Source organism: Hylobates moloch, unplaced genomic scaffold (assembly GCF_009828535.3).
Source record: "Hylobates moloch isolate HMO894 unplaced genomic scaffold, HMol_V3 SCAFFOLD_2, whole genome shotgun sequence".
In the NCBI taxonomy this organism is placed as follows: domain Eukaryota; kingdom Metazoa; phylum Chordata; class Mammalia; order Primates; family Hylobatidae; genus Hylobates; species Hylobates moloch.
The window spans coordinates 24,845,670-24,863,807 of record NW_026652277.1 but is presented as its reverse complement, the minus strand read 5'-3'; the positions used below and the strand labels follow the sequence as shown (position 1 = coordinate 24,863,807).

The 18,138-nt window shown below is 37.9% G+C and overlaps 1 protein-coding gene and 1 long non-coding RNA gene across 8 annotated transcripts in view; one reads left to right on the top strand and one right to left on the bottom strand.

Moving 5' to 3' along the window:
• Nucleotides 1-17,363, top strand: part of SGMS2 (sphingomyelin synthase 2) — a 33,135-nt gene extending 15,772 nt beyond the window's left edge. For 4 of the 7 annotated variants that reach the window (XM_058432361.1, XM_058432354.1, XM_058432369.1 and 1 more), the window contains exon 7: nucleotides 1,149-2,250. In XM_058432361.1, coding sequence (XP_058288344.1) covers nucleotides 1,149-1,352 — 204 coding nt within the window. In that variant the 3' untranslated portion in view covers nucleotides 1,353-2,250. Of the gene's footprint in view, nucleotides 1-1,148; nucleotides 2,251-3,248; nucleotides 5,778-17,162 lie in introns of those variants that run through there. The other 3 variants (XR_009211319.1, XR_009211316.1, XM_032171810.2) reach the window with 3 other exon arrangements.
• Nucleotides 1,175-18,138, bottom strand: part of LOC131382127 (uncharacterized) — a 74,085-nt gene continuing 57,121 nt past the window's right edge. Inside the window, exon 2 of the long non-coding RNA XR_009211321.1 lies at nucleotides 1,175-1,348. This is a non-coding gene — a long non-coding RNA (uncharacterized LOC131382127). The remainder of the gene's footprint in view (nucleotides 1,349-18,138) is intronic.

The window sequence follows — 18,138 nt, the reverse complement described above, 5'->3', positions numbered from 1 at the left end:
CAAGTTCAAGCGATTCTTGTGCCTCAGCCTCCCAGATAGCTGGGATTACAGGTGCACAACACCATGCCTAGCTAATTTTTATTTTGTATTTTTAGTAGAGACAGGGTTTCACCATGTTGGCCAGGCTGGCCGTGAACTCCTGACCTCAGGTGATCCTCCCGCCTTGGCCTCCCAAAGTGCCAGGATTACAGGCGTGAACCACCGTGCCCGGCCGATAGCAGCTATTGTTTAAAATCACACAAAATAAATAGCTTATGAATGACTGGATTTGGTATATCTTCTGGTGATAATGGTGCTCTCTGGCTTCCCTTCTGATTCTTCCTCATTTGCTACTGCTGCTTCCTTGTTTCCAGATGCCTTTTCTTTCTTCTCCCATTCAAACTTAAAGAGCTAGCTCAAATGCCACCTCTTTGAGGAAGCCTTCTCTTGCTCTCTTCCTCTGGTCCCAAGGCAGAATTATTCCTCCCAGTCTCTGTTTTCTCCTAGTCTTGGTATGTGTCCTTGGTGTAATAGAGTTGGTCTGTGTACCATGACTTACTTAATCTTTGAATAGACTTGCCATATTGTCAATTTGGAGAATTTGTGAGCAATTGAAATATGACATTTCCAAAAGATCTACGTCCAACTCTTGGTGTCCACTAATAAATGCTCTTTCTTTGGATTACTTTATTTCTTTTTGTAGCTCTGTTTCCTATTTTGGAGTCTCCTATTTCCATCTTCCTTCTTACACTTCCATCTAGGTGACTACTGACACCACTGAACCAAAATTTTCATCTTTCCTCTTAAATGTGTTCAACCTTCTGAGCTCTTCTTTCACTCTTTGACTTGTTTGGCCCCTAGATTTGATCACTCACACATCCTGAAAATTATTCCTCCTGAGTAATTCTGACATCCATTCCAAGAGTCTCCATTCTTACTGGAATTGCAGGCAGAAGAAATTGCACGAGCCACAAAGGAAGGAAAGACACCTAGGTGTGTTAGGGTACCGGAGTCATGGTAGAGTTAGGGAAAGGACATGAAAATCATTACTGCCATGTGATTCTGAATTCTGTTTTCCCTAGGTTACAGTGAATGACAATTTAAGAAAATAATTAGGATGCAAATTGAGAAAGATATGTCTCATTTAAATTTTTTTCTACCATTTACAGAACTTGAAGGTCTCTTCACAGACTAATTTCTTATCTCGAGCATGGTGGTTCCCCATCTTTTATTTTTTTGAGAAAAATGTACAAGGCTCAATTCCTTGCTGCTTCTCCTGGCCGCTGTCTTGGCCTCCTGGCTGCTTCAAATCATCATGCAAAAAGTATTCACGGGTTCAGAAGATTGGTGAAGACAATGAGAAATCGACCTGAGGAGCAAAACAAAGGCATCAGCTCTTACACCAAAAGAGTTAACGCTGTAACCAAAGGTATAGTTTTGTTTTTTATTTTAGGAGAACTGACTGGTAAATGAAGAAATGGACCAAATTTTGTGTAAATGATTAGAAAGGTGAACAAAGTATTACCCTTTGACTGGTTTTCTTCTTCATCCTGAGAAAGATACATTCTCCTGCAGCTCTTCATTCATTGGTGACAAGCCCCCACCCCGGGACTTTACTAATGAGCTTGTTAAAGAGGTGCCAAAGAACATATTCCTCCTTTCTCTATTCTTTCTCCACCAAAACCCTCTACTTCAGAATTTTTTCAGGATATTTTTCATCCCAAGGTCAGAAAGATGTGTTAATATTTTAAATAAAATATCTGGACATCTACAGCCACTGTGTAAATAGAACAGCCTAATGTTGAGAGTGGTTTTTAGCATTAGGTTTAGCAAGGAGGAGATCCATGGGTTGTGCGTCAGCTTTGGGTGAATTTTGTTTCTACCCTGTCACGGGGAAAGTTCGGGTTGAGTCCAGGAGTGCACACTGCTGCTGCCACCCAATGCGCTACATATCACTTTTTTTTGTTTTGTTTTGTTTTTAAAAGATCATTTTATCTTAGAAAGGAAAGCTGATCCAAGTAAACACGAAAGTATTTGACACACCCCACAGATTTTACATATGTGTAAATGTTTCACTTTAAAATCTCTATGACAGATACACAGGAAACATGAGATGGTTTCTGCTAATGAGTGACCCTTGAGTACACACTTAGATGCTGTCTGCCCTGTAAATTTGGATCTGGTGCCCCAGGGCAGTCAACTCTTCTAGCACAGGCTGAAAACACGTGTGTGTCCACTGAGGTTCATGCCACTTGGGCAATGAGCCTGTTTTCTTTCCAGGTCAGGCCCTGGTGTGAGATCAATTTTAGGGCTCCTAATTGGAGCACAGAAATATATTTGGTCAAATTTCATTGAAGGTGATTTCTTCCTTTTTATGTTGTACTTTATGGAAAAACCAAGATGGAACCTGAAAGTTAATGTATCCTTGCTTTTAGCAAGAGACTAAGCTTCTTATAACTAGTCCTAAGGACATATGCCACAATTGAGTAATTTTACTTTTACCCTGTGAAAATAACATGGTGCTGCACTATAATATACTCTCGGAATCAGTGTGTTAGTTACAGCTACACAGTGAAGGGGGATAACTGTTTCTAAATTTCTTTAAGGTGATGCCCAAAAATGGATTAAAAAATCTGATCAGATTTAATGTTACCAGATTTAGTGCATTATTTAAAGCTATTGGATCTTTTGGATAATTCTTGGCTTAATTTCTTAACTACTTGAAGGTTAATTTGCAAGACTTTTAAAACCTTAGAAAAGTTTTAAGGTTGCAAAGCTATCAACACTAGGGCAGAGGGTGGAGAGGCCAATGCAGGTAGAAGGAGGCAGTTATGTTTATATTGAAGGTGAAATTTTTCTTTCATTTAGAATGGAAAACATCCCCAAATTTATCATTATAAACTAGTCAGCCTTGACTACACAAAATTGACCTTTAAGTTGCTTGAGAAAAGCACAATGCAAATCGTTCAGAAGGGTCAACATCCTTTGGTGCTAAAATCTTGTGTATGTTTTCAGAATGGCTTTTTCTGTATGTCATAGAATAATCACTAAAGGAAAGGTAGTTGAATTTAAAGTCATGAAGCAAGACTCTTTAATTCAGTTATTTTAAACAAGAATTAAAACCCCAAACATCCTTGGCAGGCTTTGAAGCACACGGAATTTTCTAGTATTTCTTATTAAATACACCAATAATAAACATATACCTAGTTTACCTCATGAGTTTAGACATAATTCTATATAATGTTCGCTTATATTCATTTATTAACTAGCAACACTTGTGCAAGAACAAGGTGTTCTGCTTGAAAACACTGATTTTTAAGTTCCTGCTTACCCGATTATGAAGAAAATCATCTGACACAGAAGCCTGGATTTTGCTCTCCTAACACTGGTATTTTCCTTGAGCCTCTAATTCAAATAAAACAAACTGATACACCTTACAGCCTTATTCAGCTGTGTCTGGATAACTCACTTTTCGTCTATTGAATAAATGTTTAAACTTAATGAAATAAAAAATTGTGCACCAATTACTACAGACCCTTGAAACAGCCTTGGATTTTAGTCAAGTAATCCAGTTTTTTTTTATTTTAAAAAAACCATCACCTTTTAAAGAACTTTAAAAACACCTGTGATGCCAATGTGGACACTGCCGCTGCCATGTCTTTACACGCATGTGTCGTATAGCTCTGTCATTGAGTTGAGGAAGTCCATGGTTTGCAAATAAGGGTGGGGGAATCAAAATTTCAAGATGGAAAAATAAAACAAATAGTAAAACCCATTTACATGTAGGAGAGAAAACTTGAGCGTCAACCCAACGTGCCAGTTTGGGATATAAAACAAGTATGATCTTGCCTTTGAACTCATAAATGTTTGGAGTACCTGTTCTTTGCCAGTTAAGATACATATCTTATTATCCTTGTTTTTTTTAAGTCTATGCTCCTGTTTGAAGCTTTTCCTGTAATTTAGGTTGTGAAATACCTATAACATATAATTCCTATGGAGTATGCCACATTTTTTTTCTAAATCATTTCAAATGAAGTTCTCTCAGATTCTAGTTTTTGAGCTCGTCCACTAGATCTGAAAATAAAGCATCCTTTCCTGAGTCCACTTGAACTAATTGTGAATTTGTTACTTTACTGGCATCTTGGGAAACAAGTTTTGCTGTGGCAGGAAGGCTGTTTTGAGAGTGAGCATTGAGTCTACTCTGGTTTGTGGATGACATTGCATTAGGGTTATTTCCTGTATTACCATTGCCTCCTTGTGGCAATATACTTTATGACTTGGAATGCAAACACCACTTTTAAAAGCCTGTTTTCAAGTTTCTGAAAGGCATTTGTTTTCTGTTGTTTGCCAATAATCTGAAAGTATCATGTGAAAGGAATTATTTTAAAAGCATTTTAAATCTTTCCCAAAGGTAAAATGTGCTCAGATTACAGGCACTTGTAATTCTCATCTTGTATCCATTTGATCAAAGAAAATTTGTAGAACATTTTTACCTCTCATGATCACAATCATTAGTGTCTCCCTTTATAATGACCTATGTTTTGTTTACTTTGAAACACCAAATTTGTTGTCTTGGTTTTTTTTTACATGACAGAATTCATGCAGTTTCTTTTTTAATTGAAAGTTCACATCTTGCCCCTTGAATAGTTTGAACATTTCTTTCTTAATTCTTTTTTGTTTTTGTTTTGCACTGTAAAACTGATGAAAACTTTAAGCCAATCTTAATGCACTAGCCTCTGTAGTGTAAGGAAGTGTGAGAAGGAATTTCTTAATAAATGAGTTTACATGTTTAAATCAAGCATATTATAAGTTATATGCCATGTGTTGAAGGCTTTTCTATTTATATATATAAAGATTTTTAGTATTTGTTTTTAATGTCCTTGTGTTGCCATAATTTAACTCCTTTGACTCAGTTGCTGAAAATATTTCTTCTATTAAGAAGTGCTCTTGACTTCAACACCCAAACACTGAAAATCATGTCAATGGTACCCAAAGATAAGTTTTTATACAGATACACACCTTATAAGTTCTGATTTATTTTCTTACTCATTATGCTGTGTTCTAAATAAATCATGAATGAGAAGAGTGCTTTATTGTGGAATTATTTAAAACTGTCCTTTAAAAGAAAAAGAGGAAACGATGAACAAAAACTAATCTAATTGCCAAGTCGGAATTCATTATTTAATTTACCTCCTATGCAATGATTAATGCTGCAAAATGTATGGTTATGTTACTGTATATTCACAAAAGAAATATTATTACAAGGTTTCAGAGGTATCCAATTGCATTCTTTTGGAAATTTACTGTACTGTTTCAATGTGTTAAGTGCCTTGTTGTAAAGTAAAATTTTAAGTCTAGATTCATTATTTTCCTGACATATATTTTTCATTATGATATCTACTGTATGCTATTGTGATAGTTTTATGAAATGCTTACATTTTAATCAAATATGTAAATTTCAGAAGCTCTTTTCTCCTACCCACCAGTACCTTAATCATTGGTTTATCACATTGGATTCAAATTCAGGTTCCTTTTTTGATAAAGAGGAAATTTGTTTTCCATGCTTGTGATTTTGTGTTTGTAAACATTTCAGGAGGAATTTAAGAGTGTAACTATAGTTTATACTTCTATAATGTTGTCTTATATTTACATTTTTAAGTGCCTAATTGTTAAAACTGATTTATGTTTCTCTTCTAAAGAGGATATGTGTACTTGGTTTCTAATCTCTTTGGTTTTGCTTTTTAAAAAATGCAAGAGCCTATACTTTGTATTTACCTAATAAACCACAGTGACATCAAGTCTTTTCAAAATTAATATTACTGTTTCTTCCCATTTACAAAATGTGTCATTTTTAAAAGAGTTCTAGTTTTAGAGTACTTGTTAAAACCACAAGAGGGTTATTTTCTTCAAGCACTATTTTTAAAATAAAGTAATAACTTTCAATTAGTGGATTTAAGGTGAAAATTCAGAACAATACAAGGTCATTCACGGAGAAGAAAATAATCACACATTCCATGATTCTGATTTTCATTGTTCACAAGAGAACAAAGTCACGCATGAAAAGCAGACCCGTTTCTGTCACTAGGTCTCCTTATGCCTTCACAAGACAGAAGCCTAGGGTAATGTCCTCAACTGGAGTTTGCTAGACATTGCAACAGCAAGGTGTGGTAAGTAGGTTTTGAATCTGCTGATGACAAATGTCCCTCCTCCAAGATAAATTTTGTAAAAGCAATTCAGTGGGGTAAAGTGAATAGGATAAGATAATAAGGTTCAAAGAGTAAGTTACAGGAGATAGTCCAGGCTTTATCCTTGGATTATCTAGAAATGATGTAGCATAGATCAGAAGTTTTTCTGCCACCTCTACTCAGACCTTGGATGAAAAGCTCATCACAGTGACATTCCCATCATCCTGTGGAAACACTGGCATGCTGATTTTGCTGGCCACATAGCTTCAAAGGCTGCCCTTATCTAGAATGCATCGTGCAAGAAACTAACATGAACTCTTGTTCTTCGTGCAAGGGACTAACAGGAACTTTTACTAAGGGGCTAATTCATTCTGGGTTCCATTTGTTTTCTTCATACGAAGGCTCTTGAGTGTGCCTCCTACAAGAGGACAAAACTCTTTGGGCATTTTTTAAAGTGCTGAGGATAGTGAAGTTTTTTAACGTAGTACCCTGTCTCTTACTCCAATAAGGAATCAATAGGAACTTTACAACTGCAGTTAAAGTGGCATTTTCAATCACATTAATCATAGGCAAGTTTCCTAAGTAATAAAAATCACTTTAAAACAAAAAAAGAATGGTGATCATTCATGCTTGGTTTGAGACCTCTACCTCACAGCTGTTGATTTTAGAATTAGAATATAGTGGTGTGTCCAAACAAGTTTTGCCACCAGGATTAGATGCTAGTCTCACTAGAAAGTGAATTTAAATTCGCTTACTTCAACCCCCATCTCATCCCCACCACATTTAAAGATAGAAAAGTATCTATATGATCTATATGCCTACTTAACGACGGACTCAGCTTCAAGTCTGTAAGGTTTTTTGATTGCAGGTCATTACAGTCTTGACCCTGCGTAATGCCTTCAGTCTCTCCAGATGATCATGCTATTAAGAGGTCACCACAACTTTTGATAATGTTCATCTTCCTTGATATTTTGAATCTCCTGCTGAGACATAGGAAGACAGGAAACTAGACTATGTTCACCAACCATTTGTGTGATTCTGTGTACCATGCACTAGAGCTGCTGATACATAAAATTCCTGACATTTAAGTGGGAATGTCTGCACTGTAAGACTCGCCCATAACTCCTAAGTCACATCATAAGAAATTCAATTGCATAAAATATATGCAAGTCTTAGGAAATGTTTGTAAGTTTTAGGAAATGTTGGTCAGGGCCTTCATAGCCAGCTAGATGTTCCAGAAGTGGAAGTGAATTGCTTTTCTGGATGCATTGTCACTGAATTTTACCATTCTTTTCTATTTAATATTTTAGCAAAATTGCAAAACAGACATCAAATTTTATCTCATCCAAAGGTTGGGAGAGGTCATGTTTTATCTCATCCAAAGGTTGGGAGAGGTAATGTGCCATGGGCTCTGAGCATCCATCCAGCACATTTTTTGCTGGGCATGCTGAGTGCAAGGCCCTAACTCCTGTTACCTAGGCCATTTCTCAGGATTGTATTTGCAGTAAGCAATGTTAAGTAATGAGATAGCATATCACCCTAAATAAAGAGAAGTCTTTTTTTCTGTTTACTGTAAAGCAGTAAAAATGCCAAGCTCAGTGGTCCTCAGTTGAGGTGCAAACCCACTGCATATGTAACATCTGTCTTGACCTCTCCAAGTCATTCCCATGGGATTTGAGAGACAAGGGAGCCAAAGGGACCATGCTGACACTTTGGCTACTGCTGTGCTATGTGTAGTGAAGTCCTTTGTCTCTGACTCAGGAGTCTTGTGTCTTCTCCTAGCATCCAGTGAAACAGGAACAGGCTAACTTGTGGGCTTGTAAGTAAAGTCATAGATGCTTCATGAATTGACATGTAAATTTTATTTTCTTCTAATACATAAGAATATCAGAAGCATAATACTGTATTAATATAAGTTAGGATAGTAATGGATTATGTATTACTATGTGCGTGTATATATATATATTTATATGTATATATATAAAATGCACATTTAATCCATATGTGGCACCTGTAATCAAACATAGCATTTTACAGTTAACGCTTGGCATACATTCTTTAATCTTCACAAAACCCTGTGAAGTAAGCAAGGCAAGAGAAGGTGACCCCATTTTATGACATGAAAGGGTTCATAAATGTTAGAGCTAGAACTTGAGTTTTGTTTTTGTGGGCTATAGCTTGCTGCGTCCCTGTCATAATTACTATGGTCACCATCACAGTTTGTTAGGGTTTTGTTAGGAAATAAGTTTCAGAAGCAAACTCTCATCATTCACAGTTCTGTGAAAATTGGAAATCTACATACAAAAGAATGAAGTTAGACTGTTACCTTATATCCCGTACAAAAATTAATGCAAAAAATGGATCAAAGACCTAAATTTAAGAGCCAAAACTATGAAACTCTTAGAAGAAACAGATGAAGCTCTTTATGACCTTGACTTATTAAGTCATTACTATGAGAATCTAATGCCACCACTCATCTGAAAGGAGGTGGAGCTCAGGTGGTCATGCATGCTCACAGGCCTCCTATTCCCCTCTTACTATGCAGCCCAGCTCCTAACAGGCCATGGACTGGTACCAGTCTGCAGCCTAGGGGTTGGGGACCCCTATGATAAAGGATTCATATTCAGAATATCTAAAATGATCCTACAACTCAGCAACAACCAAACAACCTAATTCAAAAATGGGCAAAAGATTTGAATAGGCATTTCTCCAAAGAATATATATAAATGTCCAGAAAGCATATGAGAAGATGCTCAGCATCATTAGTCATTAGGAAAATACAAGTCCAAAACCACAATGAGATACACTTTACTACCATTAGGATGGCTGTTAATGAAAAGACAAACACAAAATGACACGTGTTGGTGAGGATATAAACAAATTGCATTCTCCATTTACAGAACCCATTAAAAAATAATAAAAGAAATTGCAACCCTTATCGTTGCTGGTGGGAATGTAAAATAGTGCAGCTTCTGTAGAGAACAGCATGTTGGGTCCCCAAAAGAATTACCATATGATCCAGCAATTTTACTCCTCTGTATATAGCCAAATAAATTGAAATCAAGGACTCAAAGAGATATTTGCACACCACTGTTCATAGTATTATTCACAGTAGCCCAAAGGTGGAAACAATCTATGTGTCTATCAACAGATAAAAGGAGAAACAATGTGATATATACACAACAATGGAGTATTATTCAGCTATTAAAAGGAATGGAATTCTGACACATGCTACAAACACGAGTAAACCTTGAAAATGTTATTCTAAGTTTAATAAGCCAGATACAAAAGGACAAATATCATATGATTCACCTTAAATGAGGTACCTAGAATAGGCAAGTTCATAAAGACAAACGGAATAGAGCTTATGACTAAAGGAAAGGGAGAATGACAAGTTGTTGCTTATTAGGTACAGAGTTTCTATTTGGAATAATAAAACACTTCTGGAAATAGCAGTGATAGTTACACAACACTGTGAATGTACTTAATGCCACTGAACTGTACACTTACAAATGGCTAACATGGTAAATGTTATACATATTTTTACCACAATAAAAAACCCCCAAAAACTCCCGATATTTCAGCATATTTTTAATTGAAAGAAACCGAAAATAACTTAGATATTTACTAATAGAGGATTTGAGTAATACATTGTGACATACTTAAATTGATTTCTTAAGGGGCTCCTTGGTTTGACCTTTGCCCCTTTAGAGGCAGCAAAAGTGATTCTGTTAAAATACAAGCCAAATGATGGCATTCCTTCTCAAAAACTCTTCAGTGATGCACCATCTTACTGAGAGTAAAGATCAACATCTCTAAAATGCCCTACATTGCTACCTCTCTGATTCCAACTCTTACCACCTTGCCCTTCCTCTTTCCACTCTAGCCAGGTGGCCTCCTTGTTCCTGGAAAACTCCCAGCACACCTCAGCCTCGGGGCCTTTACACTTACCATTTCCTCTGTCTGGAATGTTCTTTCTCCAGGTATCTAAAAGCCGTCCATCAGGTGATCAGCTGTCTATTTAAAAGAGGCCTTCCCTGAACAACCTAAATGAAATAAAACACTCCCCTACACACAGAGTTACACACACACACACACACACACACACACACACAGCAATTCCTACCATCCTCTTCATGTGCCTTATTTCCTCCATAGTACTTATCACCAATTGACATCATACATTTGTCCATCTCTTTCTATCTTTTGTAGAGATGGAGTTTTACCATGTTGTGCAGGCTGATCTCAAACTCCTGGGCTTGAGCAATCCACCCTCCTCAGCTTCCAAAAGTGCTGGGATTACAGGCTTGAGCCACCATGACTGGCCTGTCCATCTTTTGTCTTCCCCCACTAAAAAGCTCTTCGAAGGGCAAGCACTTTGTTTTGCTTAGATAGTATCCCCAGTGCTGAGAATAGTTCATGACAATTGGTGTGCTCCAGTAAAAATCTATTGATGAAGAGTCTATTCAGTGAAATTACCAGACAGCTATTAAAAAGGATGAGGCTGATGGATACTCATTGGCATGGTGAGATTCTGAAAATACATTGATAGGTTAAAAGAGCAGGTTAATTAACCAAAAGTAGAGTATGATGCCATTTATGGGGGAGCAGGAGGGAAATTATGTAAACATAAGAAATCCAAAAGGATATATCACACTTTTAATACAAGTAACTCCGAGAGGTAGAAAGGAAAAAGTGTGTGTGTGTGTGCATGTGTACACTTTATGTATCCATAGCCTTAGAAATGTACCAGTTCTTTTTGGTATATTTATCCTACTGAAATAATCAAAGATGTATATATCCCACTATGGTTTATAATAGCAAAAAACCCGTAAGGAGGGTCAACAACGGTCTATTGGTTAAACTTCGAAATATTTTTAAACAATGGACTAGATTTTTTTAAATTCAAGTGTCAGGAAATAAAAGCCTGCAGGCTAAGCACAGCTGCTGCCTTTTTTCGCAAAGCAAATTTTATTGGAAATAGCCATTCCCATTTATTTACTTATTGTCAGTGGCTGCTTTCCTGTTCCCACGGCAAGCAGAGTTACACAGTTGTGACAGAGACCATATGGCACACAAAATCTGAAATATTTACTATTCGGTCCTTTTCAGGCAAAGACTGCTGATCCCTGGCCTAGAATATAGTAATTAAAAATGATTTGTGGGAGGCAAGAGGATCACTTGAGGCCAGGAGTTCAAGACCAGCCTGGCTAACATGGCAAAACCTGTCTCTACTAAAAATACAACAACAACAACGAAAATTACCGAGGTGTGGTGGCACACGCCTATAATCCCAGCTACTTGGGAAGCTGAGGCATGAGAATCAGTTGAACCTGGCAGGTGGAGGTTGCAGTGAGCCAAGATTGTGCCACTGCACTCCAGCCTGGGCGACACAGCAAGACTCTATCTCATAAAATAATAATAATAATAATAATAATAATAATAATAAATAATAATAATAAATTTTTTAAAAAATGAGCCAGGCGCAGTGGCTTATGCCTGTAATCCCAGCACTTTGGGAGGCCAAGGCAGGTGGATCATGAGGTCAGGAGTTTGAGACCTGCCTGGCTAACATGGTGAAACCCCATCTCTACTAAAAATACAAAAATTAGCTGAGTGAGGTGGCAGGTGCCTGTAATCCCAGCTACTCGGGAGGCTGAGGCAGGAGAATCACTTGAACATGGGAGGCAGAGGTGGCAGTGAGCCAAGATCGCACCACTACACTCCAGCCTGGGTGACAGAGTGAGACTCTGTCTCAAAAAAAAAAAAAAAAAAAAAAAATACCATTCAGGACATAGGCATGGGCAAAGACTTCACGACTAAAACACCAAAAGCAATGGCAACAAAAGCCAAAATTGACAAATGGGATCTAATTAAACTAAAGAGCTTCTGGACAGCAAAAGGAACTATCATCAGAGTGAACAAGCAACCTACAGAATGGGAGAAAATTTTTGGAATCTACTCATCTGACAAAGGGCTAATATCCATAATATACAAAGAACTTAAACAAATTTACAAGAAAAAAACAACCCCATCAAAAAGTGGGCAAAGGATATGAACAGACACTTCTCAAAAGAAGACATGTATGCAGCCAACAGACACATGAAAACATGCTCATCTTCACTGGTCATCAGAGAAATGCAAATCAAAACCACAACGAGATACCATCTCACGCCAGTTAGAATGGCGTCATTAAAAAGTCAGGAAACAACAGATGCTGGAGAGGATGTGGAGAAATAGGAACACTTTTACACTGTTGGTGGGACTGTAAATTAGTTCAACCATTGTGGAAGACAGTGTGGCGATTCTTCAAGGATCTAGAACTAGAAATACCATTTGACCCAGTGATCCCGTTACTGGGTATATACCCAAAGGATTATAAATCATGCTACTATAAAGACACATGCACACAGTATGTTTATTTGCGGCACTATTCACAATAGCAAAGACTTGGAACCAACGCAAATGTCCATCAATGATAGACTGAATTAAGAAAATGTGGCATGTATACACCATGGAATACTATGCAGCCATAAAAAAGCATGAGTTCATGTCCTTTGCAGGGACATGGATGAAGTTGGAAATCATGATTCTAAGCAAACTGTCACAAAGACAGAAAACCAAACACCACATGTTCTTACTCATAGGTGGGGGTTGAACAATGAGAACACATGGACACAGGGCAGGGAACATCACACACTGGGGCTTGTGGGGGGGGGGGGGGCGGGGGGAGGGATAGCATTATGAGAAATACCTAATGTAAATGATGAGTTGATGGGTGCAGCAAACCAACATGACACATGTATACCTATGTAACAAACCTTCACGTCGTGCACACATACCCTAGAACTTAAAGTATTAAAAAAAAAGATTTGTGGGAGAACAACATGGAAAATGTTAATGATATCTTTTCATTCATATATGTATAAATATGTGAATATTATAAATAGGAATATTTATAAAGTTAAGAAATACATAAGACTAGAAGAATATATACATAAATGTTATAAATGATTACCTCTGGTAAGAATAAAAAGGTGATAGTTGGCTCCTTTATAGTTTCCTGCATTTTCAAATTTTCTGTGAAAACTGTATTACTCTTTTAAAAAGCAGAATAAAATATTGGCTTTGAAATATCTGGTTTGCAATGAGTATGTTCTTGCCTAAAAGAAGAAATAAGTAACCTTTCAATGTCCTTCCTTTCTAAAACTTCATTCTTAGTGAGGTTTAGAAATAAGACTTCATTATTAGGCAGAGGGCCAAGCACAGTTACCTAAACCAGGAGGTAACAATCTTGTGTTAGTTAGTTTTTTTTTTTTTTTTCTTTTTTGAGACAGAGTCTTGCTTTCTTGCCCAGGGTGGGATGCAGTGGCGTGATCTCAGTTCACTGAAACCTCCGCCTCCAGGTTTCAAGCGATTCTCCTGCCTCAGCCTCCCAAGAAGCTGGGATTACAGGCATGTGACACCACGCCCAGCTAATTTTTTTATTTTTATTTTTAGTAGAGACGGAGTTTCACCATGTTTGCCAGGCTGGTCTCAAACTCCTGACCTCCAGTGATCTGCCTGCCTCGGCCTCCCAAAGTACCGGGATTACAGGCACGGGCCACCCCGCCCAACCCCCTTGTGTTAGTTTTATTGAAGTAACTGGCTTATACTTTGCCATGTAAATATAATTTATTCTTTCAGATTTTATTGACTAAGCATGTTGTTAATCAGAAGCCAAAGTCAAAGTCCTAAGAATCCACTTAAGAAGAAGAATGTTAGAGACCAGAGGAATCTAAGAGTCCTTGTGTTACAACTCTCTCTTTTGGCCAGATGAAGAAAACAAATCAGAAATGTTAACAATGTACCCTGGCCAACCCAGTTAGATTTGGACAGAGGTCTCCATGTGGTTTCCACGATGACTTCTGCATAGTAAATGGAAGTAAATGAGGAAGAAATAAGGAACAGAGAATTCAGCAACGCTTTGGCCTACACAAAAATAAAATGTCAGGAATCAGTAACAATTGTGGTCAGGCTAACTAAAGTGACTAACTGTTCCTATGGGTACCCACCTCACAATAGGTGCATCTCATAAATTAAGTCTGCTAAGTCTTCTTACTTCACCATGTCTTTTTCACTAAGATACTGGCTTTTTTAAAAAAATTGTTTTACTGAGGTATAATTTACCTATAGTGAAATGCACAGTTAAGTTTTGACAAGAGCATACATCCAAGTAACCAACACTTCAGTCAAGATATAGAACATTTCTACCACCCTAGAAAAATTTTTCAATTTCCCTTTCCAAACAATCCACCCTGTTCTAATGTCATCACCATAGGTTCATTTTGTTTGTTCCAGACGTCATATAAATGCAGCTATTGAGTACGTACTCTTGTACCTGGCTTTTTTCATTCGGCATGTTTTTTGATATTTATCCACGCTGTAGAGTGTGTCATAACTGATTGATTTTTATTTGGTGTAGTGATCTATCAAATAGGTATACCATAGTTTCCCCTTCCCCTGCCCCCCTCTTTTGTTGAAGGACATCTGGATTGTGTTCATTTTGGTGTTAAATAAAAAATGTGTCCTAATCCTGAGTGGCACCACTTTGACCAAATAAAGGGATGTTTTCGGAATTGGATTTTGTGACTTTTGAGATTCTGCCTTACACTGATATTTAGATTTTTTTCAGGGGCCTTTCTCCCGTCATCTCTTCTCCAAGTAAATCATGCATAATACATGCAAGTGGAGAGGAATGAAATGAGTAATACTGAAGATAGGCACGATTATTTATTCATTATACAAGACATAAAGGCTAAATATAGGAAACAATATCCTGGCAAGTCTCACATTCTAATCTTGGAAAAAGCTGGTAAATCTGCAAGGTGCGAATAAGAGGCAGCAATAGTGACAACCTATTAAGTTTAAACTATTACCAAGAACCCAGCGATAACTATTATAATTACAGCTTTTATGTATTGAGTACTAGTTTCTAGTTATTTTATTTAATCCCTATGCTTGATATAGGTATATTTATCATCCTAATTTTAGTTCAGGAACATGGAGGCTCAGAGAGTACATAAACACATATATAGAAGACACTCAAAGGAGTATATACGAAGCAAATCATAAGAACTTAAAGGGAACAAAGGTGTTAATTTTTAAATGGCCAGTGGAGTTGTGCAACTAAATACTGCCAATAACATTTCTACTTTCTCTTTTCATTAGCATTTTTCAAACCCTTCTTAAGCCTTGCACTCTCTCTGTTCATGCTCATTGACTCTGGATAGGTGTGGTGTGTGGCATTTACCTCCCAGAGAATTACAAACCAACTGAACAATTGTAGTTTTACAAATAGAGTACTTTAATACCACTCTTTATAACAAAATAAGTACTCAGGTATTTTGTAACCAACAATTCTGGCCAAAATCCATGTAGAACAAGAAGGATATAGGTAGGAAAGTGGGTGGTTTAAAATTATCTTTAGGGTCTCAATAAAAATGATTTTTTCCCATAATCCTCTATCTTTCTTACCATTTCTTCCCACCCAAAAGATCTCTTAGTATTCTCTTCCTTTACTGCTTCTGCTATTATTTTTTTACCTATATAAAATAAAAGAGATGAGGCAGAAAGTCTTCCTTTATGTGGCAAAATCGCCCTGAATGTAATTTGGGGAAATTCATCCTTAAGGAGCACTGAATGAGCCGTGTAGTTTCATGTTTAAAATAGTGTATCCAGCCGGGCATGGTGGCTCTCGTCTGTAATCCCAGCACTTTGTGAGACTGAAGCGGGCAGATTACCTGAGGTCAGAAGTCCGAGACCAGCCTGGCCAACATGGTGAAACCCTGTCTCTACTACAAATACAAAATTTGCCAGGCGCAGTGATGCGGGCCTGTAATCCCAGCTACTGGGAGGCTGAGACAGGAGAATTGCTTGAACCTGGGAGGCGGAGGTTGCAGTGAGCAGAGATCACACCACTGCATTCCGGCCTGGGCGAAAAAGCGAGATTCCATCACAAAAAATAATAATAATAATAAAAAGTGTATCCATAATATGAACAATATCACTTCCTGTATTCGTTTGCTAGGGCAGCCATAGCAAAGTACTACAGACTGGATGTTTTAAACAACAGAAATTTATACTTACATCCTCACTGTCCTGGAGACTAGAAGTCAAAACTCAAGGTGTCAGCAGGATTGATTTCTTCTGAGACCTCTCTCCTGACTTGTAGATGGCTGCCTTCTGACTGTGTCCTCACATCCTCTTTCCTCTCTGTGTCCTTATCTCCTCTTCTTTAGACACCAGTCATATTGGTAACAGCCCATCCACAGGACTCCATTTTAGCTTAATTACCTCTTTAAAGGCCCTTTCTCCAAATACAGTCTTATTCTGAGGCACTGGGGGGTTAGGGCTTCAACATACAGTGGTGAGAAGAGGCCGAATTCAGCCCAGATTTCCTATCTGCCCCACAGAGCTGTTAACCTAGTGAAAATGAGAGATTTAGGAAAACACTACATGTGCAGTTACATCCTGTACAATATAAAAGGGTGGCTGTTGGAGTTGTTAAATTAGTCACAGCTTCAACTATTTTAAAACCATTTATGAATTTAAATTGCTTGTATGGGATGATGTATATAGTGGCTACTGTTTCAGAGAGCAAAGCCCTAGAATCAGATGACATCCAGAATGTCATGTTGAAGATCATATCTACAAACACATAGTTTAAATTTTTAAAAACTTATCTTAACAATTCAAAAATTCAAAAAAATGAGAAAAGTAATCTCACAAGTAGTGGTTAATTATAGAAGATGAGAGGTGTGGAGGTTTTTTTTTGTTTGGGGTGCATAAGCTTAAAATAACATGAAAAGCATGTCAAAAAGAATATGAGAACAGAGTGGACTTGAAATTTAACATATCCTACTGGCATCATTTGTTTATAGAAAAATAAAATGGATAATGTATTTATTTAAATAAAATAGAGGACTCACTATGCTTTCTTTGGTCACATTTTTATAGGTACAGCGTGGTGTTCAAACTTTTAATGTATGGAGAAAAATGAAAAGGCTAGAAAAATGGCCCAGTACAGACAATTCTATGCTCAACCCAACTTGAACAGAAACTACAGGATTTGGCCTAAACAAGAGAGAAAGGGAAGCCCTTATCAGGAAAGCCATTATCTGGGAAGATTAAATAAAGTAAGACTTTGTTTTTAAAGTATTATACAATTCATATCTAATATTTCAACCTCAGCCTTTTAAGTGTTGTCTAACACCGATAATAATATTGCCACCCCTCCCTCAACCGGTTATTTTCTTTTCATATTTCTAGCTACTTAAATCCACCAAGCAAATTCTGGTTTCGCTATTTCTGGATTTAAGTACATTTTCTAATGCACCCAGGCCACACGCAGGAATGGACACAGCTTTCGCTCTCCGCATAAGTTTTCTAGCCCAGGGCAAGCTCTCAGAACGTGACTCCTCGTGCCTCGCTGCTCGCCCCTCGCTCCCCCTACTCCCGCCATCATCCCTTCCGCAGAGTTGGCTGCCAAACCGACACCCACAGATTCTGCATTCCACAGCTTCCCAGCATCCTGCTGTCTCTGCGTGGAGGAAACGGTGCTGCGAATCCCGGTTTGGATAAAGAACCCCGTCTTCACTACTACACCGAAGCATGCAGGAATAGGGCGTTGACCCCATTCTCCCAGCTCAGGGTACAGGTGCGAAGGCCGAGCCATCTCACGGGCCTGTTCACCAGTTTCCCGCACTCAGTACAGATCCTAGCACGGTTTATGCACTTCATAACCATGCGTTTGTCAGCTGACAAACGAGTGATAATGACAAACGAATGGCACAAGGGAAACCAACAGCCAATCAGAGCGCAAGGTTGTGTTGCCAGCATCCCCGTTGCAGGGACAGTCACCGCCAAGCCCCACCCTGCAAAGGGGCGTAACGGGACTTCGGGGCAAACTTCAGGTCCCGCGCCCCCTAGCCCG